The sequence below is a fragment of the Otolemur garnettii genome, unplaced genomic scaffold (genome assembly GCF_000181295.1).
Source record: "Otolemur garnettii isolate 467f Iridium unplaced genomic scaffold, OtoGar3 scaffold00034, whole genome shotgun sequence".
NCBI lineage: Eukaryota > Metazoa > Chordata > Mammalia > Primates > Galagidae > Otolemur > Otolemur garnettii.
This window is the reverse complement of record NW_003852429.1, coordinates 9400467-9409193: the sequence shown is the minus strand read 5'-3', so window position 1 is coordinate 9409193 and position 8727 is coordinate 9400467. Positions and strand designations below refer to the sequence as shown.

Here is an 8727-nt window from a genome sequence, read left to right as displayed (position 1 = left end):
CGTGGCTGGCGCCTTAGCCGGTTGAGCTATAGGCGCAAGCCTCTCAAACTTCTTTAATATATTATTTCACAGCCTTTATCAGCTAACTCCAATATCTGGAGCATTTGTAGATATATTTCTACTGTCTATTTTATTTTTTCTATTGTTTTTTTGGCTTCTTTGGTGTCTTTAGTAAATATGTACTGCCTGGCAGACAAAGTACATAAAATGGGTAGGTATGCATATAAAATTTATCTCCTAGAGTATCAGTCACTCAACAACTACTTAGTGAGCACGATGTGCTCAACGCCATGACCAAGTGATACCATCATAAACAAAACACAGAGCCCTTCCATCAGGAGCTTACACGCCAATGCAGGAAGGAGGTATTTAACCCATCATTAAAATAGATTATAAAGGTCTGTAAAATCTGAGTTCTCTGGCATACATCTTCCCCCATTCCTCTTCCCTCACTGTCTTTACCTTGATCTCTCCACTCCAACCCCACGCTTCCCTGTTGCTTGTTCTATACCAGGTGCACTTGAACCTCAGAACCTTTGCACCTGTTACTCTTTCTTCCTAGTATGCTTGTTCTTCTTCCTGACAGCCCCATGACTTGCTCTGTCACGTGGTAAGATGGTTTGCTAAACCTACAGTTAGTACCCTGAGGCTCTGCATCCCTATAGCTAACCCACTGCAGATAGTAAATGTTTGGAGTAGGAAAAAAAACAAAAGAATAAAAGAGCTGGGTGTGGTGGCTCATGCCTGTAACCCTAGCACTCTGGGGGGCCAAAGTGGGATGATCAGCTGAGGTCAGGAATTTGAGACCAGATTGAGCAAAGTTAGGACCTCCTCTTTACTAAAAAGAGAAAAATTAGCCAGGTGTGGGGGCACATGCCTGCAGTCCCAGCTGCTTGGGAGGCTGAGGCAGGAGAATCACTTGAACCCAGAAGTTTGAGTTTCGTGTTAGTTAGGCTGACGCCACTGCACTCTAGTCCACGCAACAGAATGAGACTCTATCTCCATAAAAGAAAGAGAAAAATGAAAAAAAATTTTTCTAAATAATTAAAAATACTATAAGTTTTTAAAACAACACAGCATAAAACTATTTAGATTGTATAGGCATTGTGAGTGATTTAGAGGTGATTTAAAGTGTATGGGAGCACGTGCATGGCTATGTGAACACTACCCCATTTCTACAGGGACTGTGGGCAGAGCGTCCTGGAACCAACAATCCTCAGATACCAAAGACAACTATATTTAAGATTATGAATGCCCCCCCCTCCAGAATTCCCCTTCTCCATTTCTTTTCGTATAGCACAGATTATATGTTTCATTACTTGTTTATTATCTGTTTATGTTTATTACCCTCTTTCTATCATATGACCTCTAAGAGGGCAGAAAAAAATCTTTCAATCTCTTCTGTTCACTGTTATCCCCACAACACTTTAAACAGTGGCAGACAAATAGCATGCACATTTACTAAATAAATGAATCAATTAATGGTTTAAAATGTGATGGGTTAAGTGGGTACTAAAAGAAAATATAGCAGAGGGTCTGATCTAACGTAGACAGTCAAGAAGTGCCTGTGTGAGGAATTTGTGTTTAAACCAAGACCCAAACAGTGAGTATGAGACAATCAGGAATGAGGCCAGAAGCACAACTGACATACATACAAAAGAATTAGGCACAAAAGTTTCAAGAATCTGAACGATGTCAAGTATAGCTGATACACAGAATGCAAAGGGTTGGCTGACATAATGCCTAGTTAGAGAAGCAAAGGCCAGCCATTTAAAGGACTTAAATGAGTTGAGATGTGAGAGTTATTAAAGACCAAATCTGATGTTGATCACTTATACTGTGTCAAGAATTGGATGGAGAAGCTAGGGACAGTGACTCATGCCTATAATCCTAGGACTTTGAGAGGCTAAGGCAGGTGGATTGCCTGAGCTCAGGAGGTCAAAACGACCCTAAGCAAGAGCAAGACCCCTGTCTCCAAAACAAGCCAGATGTTGTGGCAGGCGCCTGTAGTCCCAGTTCCTCAGGAGGCTGAGACAAGAGGATCACTTAAACCCAAGAGTTTGAGGTTGCTGTGAGCTATGACACCACAGCACACTACCAAGAGAGGCAAAGTGAAACTCTGTCTCAAAAAAAAGGAAAAAAAAACCACAAGAATTGGATGAAAGCAAGAATGACTATAAGGAGACCAGTCAGAAGGCTGGTGAAGTAATCTGGACTAGAGGTATGTGCAATTTAGTATTAGCATGCAGAAACTAAAAGTAAATGGTTCAGAAAGTTATTTAAGTGAACTCTCTGTAGTGGTATTTATCAAGAACTATGTTAAGTTTCTAGCTTGAAAAATGTTACGGAAAATGCCGTCACTTCCTCAGGCAGAAATAAAGAAGAATAAGAAGTTTAGAGCAGAATCAGCAGACTTTTTCTTAATGTATCAGGATATAAATATTTTAGGCTCCATGGGCCATTAGGTTTCTGTCGCAACTACTCAACTCTGCCATTATGGTGAAAAGCATCACAGAATACACGTAAAGGAATGAGCATGGCTGTGTTTCAGTAAAACTCTACTTATAAAAATAGTCATGCATGAGTACCAAAAGCACCAATCCCTGGTTTTAAGTGAAAGATGATGAGATCAGCTTTTGACTTGTTACTTTCAACGTGCCTCAGAGGCATTAAGTAGTGAGTGCTGTTTAAGAACAACTGGATGGGCTTGGTGCCTGTACTCAGTGGCTAGGGCGCCAGCCACATACACTGGGGCTGGTGAGTTCAAACCCGGCCCAGGCCTGCCAAACAACAATGACAACTGCAACGAAAAAACAGCCGGGTGTTGGGGAGGGCACCTGTAAATCCAGCTACTCAGGAGACTGAGGCAAGAGAATTGCTTAAGCCCAAGAGTTTGAGGTTGTTGTGAGCTGTGGTGTCATGGCACTGTACCAAGGGTGACATAGTGAGACTGTCTCAAACAAAAGAAAAAAGAAACAACTACATGGCTCAGCCCTTAAGCCCAGCACTCTGGGAGGCTGAGGTGGGTGGATCACCAGAGCTCAAGAGCTCAGGAGTTTGAGACCAGCCTGAGCAAAATTGAGACCCCCATCTCTATTAAAAATATAAAAACTAGCCAGGAGTTGAGGCAGGCACCTATACTCCCAGCTACTCAGAAGGCTAAAGCAAGGGGATTGCTTGAGCCCAGTGTTTGAGGATGCTGTGGGCTATGATGCCACGGCACTCTACTCAGAGCACAGAGTAAGATTGGACATGCAATTCTGAAGTTCAAAAGAGAATAGACACAGCTCTCAGATTTATTAGAAAGGGTAGCAGCTGAAGCTATGAAAATAAGCAAGACTGATGGGGCAAATTAGCACAGTAAGAAGAGAAAACATCCTCCTCAGAAGGTGGCATAAAAGCAACCTTGAAGGAGCAAAGACTGGAATCAGCAGGGCGTTCAACAAGCCACAACACACAAAAACAAAAACTAGAATGAGAAACGTCCCAAAAGTGAGTATTTCAAGAAGTAAAGACGGAGTGACTGAGAGACCAACTGCTTCTAAGAGACTGAGGTAAGACCAGGGTGATAATTTATGAAATTTAATGATTTGGTAAAAGAAAAAGGTTGCTGGTAACCTTTGCAAAAGAGATTCCGTAGGAATGAGGAAAGAAGCTAGACCACAACAGGACAAAGATGGAATGAAAGGTGTGGAAATGAAAGTAAGGACAATCCTGTACTCGGGGAGGCTGTGGTGCCAGATCCCTTGAGCTCGGGATTCAAGATCAGCCTGAGCAAGAGCAAGACCCCATTTCTACTAAAAATGGAAAACCAGCCTGGTGGGTACCTGTAGTCCCAACTACTCAAGAGTCTAAGGCAAGAGGATCACTTGAGCCCAAGAGGTGTGGGTGCTGTGAGCTATGAGGGTACCACAGCACTCTACCAAGGGAGACAAAAACTGACTCTGTCTCAAAAAAAAAAAGACAATTCTTCTGAGACCTTTGGCTCTGAAAGGGAAGACAGAAAGAAGGTGGCAGCTGTAGAGTGACCAAGGGGTCACCGTGCTTTATGAATGGAAGAAACACATTCCTTTCCCACTAAACTGTGAGCCCACGGTGTGAGGGATCTCACGTATCCTCCTTATCACCTCATCCTCCCCACAGCCAAGTGATCAATCCACTTCTTCACTGAGCATTTTTAACAGCAAGGGTAACAGAAAGGAGCTAAAAGATGAGGAGAGTTTTAAGATACATGAGAGAGGGAAGAGACCTGGCAAAAAGTGTAGGCTGTGACAGCTCTAACAATGCCCCTAAAGCACAGGAGGAAGAACTGGCTTCACCGACGATGTGGAACATCTTCCTTATGACAACAGAGAACAAACTTGATGAGCACAGATAAAGGTGCGTGGAGGTGAACATGGGCAAGAGGCTGAGGATATTCATTAAGCAGGGGCCAACTTTTCTAACTAACTTGCAATGCATGAAATGATTGTGAAATGTGCAGCCCAAAATGCTAAAGTAGAGGTAAGAAACATCAGATGCCCAGTTCTTGCAAACTAACTCAAATCGCAAGGTTAAAAGTCTACATAAGGACTTCCTTCCAATAACAACAAAAAATGAATGATTTTTCATGGGAGATGGAGAAATCATATACTCGAAATTCTGTATTCCTCCTTACTAGCCTTCAGCTGCAAGCCACCTGCTTAGTGTTTGGGATCTACCAGTCACTCATAGTTATGCTACTTACACCAGGAACATGATTTATACTTTAAATTACCATTTATATTTTCTGCACATAGAGAGAAACACAAAGATACACAGAGAACCCATGATAAAACATTAAATATAAACCACCATTAAATGAAATCCAGACATCTGACAGCACGTTCTTTAATCACCACGTTATGTCCTATGAAAATGTGCGTCAATACCGATTCATTAAATACAATGCTTGAGTGGCTTCTCACTCTTTTTAATTTATGCCATTTAAAATAGCCCAAGCACAAGCAGTGCTGATTTTTCTTAGTCTACATATAGATCCCCCAAAAGCATTACAATTCATCTTGTACTTTCCACACAATATGGTTTGAGGATATGTACAATAAAGAGTAGAGTAAAATAGCTTCTCACCTTGACTACCCCGTCAAAGCCAGGGATTGTGTTAACCTTTGCTTTCTTAGCTAATAATTTGCTTTCAATTTTGTCACCCATGGCTTGAATAGCATGTGTGTCAGGTCCAATGAAAATGACATCTTCTGCTGCCTGTGGAGAAAAACAAGTTGAAATATATAACAAAACATTATAGAGTAAGGTACAGAGTCACAATTTTACAAAAAGAAAAACCCATGTGTATTTCCTGATTATTTATATGGCAAAAACAACTTAACAGCAAGCATTTGGGCCAACACATTAAACATACATAACAATGCGTCACATCCAGTACCTGTGTGGTTAGATATATGAAACAAAATCAAGTTAAAGAAAATCAAATGACAGTAATGAAGCACTCCTGCTTGATATTAACAGTATTCTTGAGAAAAGTAACTTGGATGACATATTTATGTAATATCCTACCACCCAACTAAACAGTAAGTTCCACTTTATAAATCTTTGTGTTCTCAATACCCTGCAGCATACTGGCTAATACAACACAAATACCCACATTTACTCAACACCAACTCCGTGCAAGGCACTGAAATAAACGTAGCAGGTACCATGGATAAAGAGGGTATCTGTGAATTCCAGGGAACATAGACAGATCACGATACCTCAGAGAAATAAAGTGCAGCACAGCAGGATTACAACTGGTGACTATAAAAGATGAGAATACAGTAGGAGTTTGATCAGGTAGAGTTGCAGTTTCAATTAAAAAAAAAAGTGCTCTGTACAAACCACATTTAGTTTCTTGACAATGTGTTTATGTTATTATAATAAACAAAATGCTAATAAGCAAAATTAATTAGAAATAGAACAAAATACAATGCAGTTAGCTTCACCACTATTTCTAGAAAAATAATGGAGGGGGTTTCTGAGATTCCACCTGTTAGCAGTGGAAAAGAAGTTTCATTCTCCCAATGACCACAACAGCTATGGCAGTATGTCCCCTGGACTGCTATCCTGTCCATTATGGTCCAGGAAGATTAAACAGACCCAGAACAGGAAGTAGAAATAGAAATGGGAATAAACAGGCCATATATGAGGAGATAAAATACTTGGAAGATGAGATGATGATTTCAACTTTGCACAAGCTGTGGTACAGTCAGTTAGGTAGAGAGACATTATGAGACAAGTCCAGGATGAGATACAGCTATTTAAAGGCTTCCAATACAGGAGGGAATTAAAAGTCAGGGATTCAGAGAAGCTGTGCAGTAAGTCCTGCCTTTAAATTCAAAAGCCCTGCCTTTACTTTCCCTTCTGCCCAAAGCAAAACAGAAGAGAAATTTTAGGCTTTGAGTCTTACGCTTCTGTTTGTTTGAGTGACAATGCTGATAACAGCTGCCTTGCCAGCTCAAGCTGCCTTCTGCCCTTCTAAGTTTGTAGCTGGGGCATCTATCTCAAAAGACAGATTTAAAAAAGAAAAACACATTGATTTAATTAATATAAGCTTTACATGACATAGGAGCCTGCATAAAGAAATAAAAACCCAGAGAAACGATTCAACTTAAGTATTTTTTATCTGGGTTTGCTGAAGAGTGGGCATCAAGCAGAAAAGTGTGAGCTAAGAGAACGTTGGGGGGGGGGGGGGAGTTGGTCCAGCCTGTTCAGATTCCTCTCTGCGTCCTTCCCTCTTTGAGACAAGATGCTCCTTTCCTACAGATACAGGAATAGCACCTCTCACAAGGTCTTAGGGACCCGTCTCGGAGGAAGTTCAGAAAATCCTTTCTAGGTGTTATGACCTGTTTTAGGGAGGAAATGTGGGGGAAGATCGGAGACATCCCTACTTCTGCAGTTTTCCCCAATTCCTTCAGCTTAAAGAAAGTGCTCAATAGGTCAAGGTGCCAAATTTTGGAGTAGCATGTCCTGAACTCAGTCATCAATAACATAAACACCAAGGTGAGTGCCACAACTGTTAGTTTTTGTCTGTTATCTAGAAGTCTTAATAAAAAGAGAATTCTAGAATAACAAGACAGCTAGGACCACAATACCTCAATATTTATTGTGTAGGAACCCTAGAGCCTACAACTTGTCAGTTTTATAAGAGGCAGAACCCTAAACAAGAAACCTCTTCAGTTATAACATATGCCCATAAAGCATCTCTCCATCATCAAATGTTCGTACCTAGTTTTAATAGAATCTTACTTCCATGATAAAAATCCTATGCAAAAGCCCAGAAATAAAAAGCTTTGAAAAGTGGAGCTGCTCTGGCTCCGGCTTGACAAACTCATCATTTCAGACCAGGACAATAATCACATTCATTTGTCTTTATCCCAAACCTGCAGCCCACTAAACTCCAAATAAAGGCAAGAGGGAACAATCATGCTTCAACTATCCATTGTCTTCTGTGGTCTCATTTTACTTGCTAAGATGGAAGCACTTTATTATAAGTGCTGTTTTAAGAAGCACTATGCCAGGCATGTGTAATCAAGTAATCAGAAGACCCATACAGACAAAGAGTTGAAGAAATAACATAAATGAGAACATCCAAGACACGTTGTGATTATACAGTGAGATTTCTGATTAACAGGAGCCTAAAGACCTGGACCACTGATTAATCAGATTTTTTTCATGCATTCTAATTTGAGGTAAATTACTCACCCCCAAATGCAAAATTGTCAGGAAAAAAAAGCTTACGTGAAATACTTAGTGACTATTTTTTGTCATGTCCAACACAAAAGCAAAACAGTCAGTAGTCTGCTAGATAACTACTCAAATGTGGAGTTTGAATGTGTTGAACTTTCTTTTTGTCAGTATGCTGTGAGAGCTCTCCCTGGACTGGCCACTACATGTAACTAAAGCAAAGAGAGAGCAGCCCCCAAGGTACCTGACTGCCCTACTCTGTGACCACAAAGCCGGAGCAAGGTCAGGACTGGACAGTGTGGTAACTACAAAGGCCTGGGGCATGGTTTAAAAGTTCTGACTTCTTGTCAAGAGTCAGCTGTGTGTTTTAGAACTTGAGGTCAGATTTTATCCATCTTTTGATACTCTTCTGTTAACCCTGTATCTTTTATTATCTAATTATTGGTTAGGGCGTCATCACTCACAGCAACCTCAAACTCTTGGGCTCAAATGATCCTCTTGCCTCAGCCTCCTCGAGTAGCTGAGTCTATCGGCACCCACCACAGCACCTGGCTCGTTTTTCTATTTTTAGTAGAAATGAGGTCCCGCTCTTGCTCAGGCTGGTCTAGAACTCCTGAGCTCAAGTAATCCACCCACCTCAGCCTCCCACAGAGCTAGAGTTACAGACATGAACCACTGCACCTAGCAGTTTCCCTTTTTGATATGACATAGCAATAAAATTTTATTTCTGAAAATAGGCTTTTTAAGGTCCCTTTAAATTTATCATGAATGATAACGATAAATACAATACCTAAAACCAAATAAATGTTTTATGGCCACAAAAGAGTAGGCATTTTTTTCATCATTATTGGAAAATACTTTAATAGTGATTCATAAAAAGAAAGGTATGGTGACACACACCTATAGTCCGAGTCATTCTAGAGACCAAAGCAGGAGGAGTCTGAGGCTGCAGCGAGCTTTGACCCCGCATGCGAACAGCCACTGTACTCCAGCCTGAGCAATACAGCCAGA

General features: G+C 40.9%; 1 protein-coding gene across 2 annotated transcripts in view; it reads right to left on the bottom strand.

Annotated features, from left to right (window-relative positions):
• Positions 1–8727, bottom strand: part of PCCA (propionyl-CoA carboxylase alpha subunit) — a 373052-nt gene that overhangs the window by 267679 nt on the left and 96646 nt on the right. For both annotated transcript variants that reach the window (XM_003789599.2, XM_023513087.1), the window contains exon 7: positions 5110–5241. In XM_003789599.2, coding sequence (XP_003789647.1) covers positions 5110–5241 — 132 coding nt within the window. The remainder of the gene's footprint in view (positions 1–5109; positions 5242–8727) is intronic.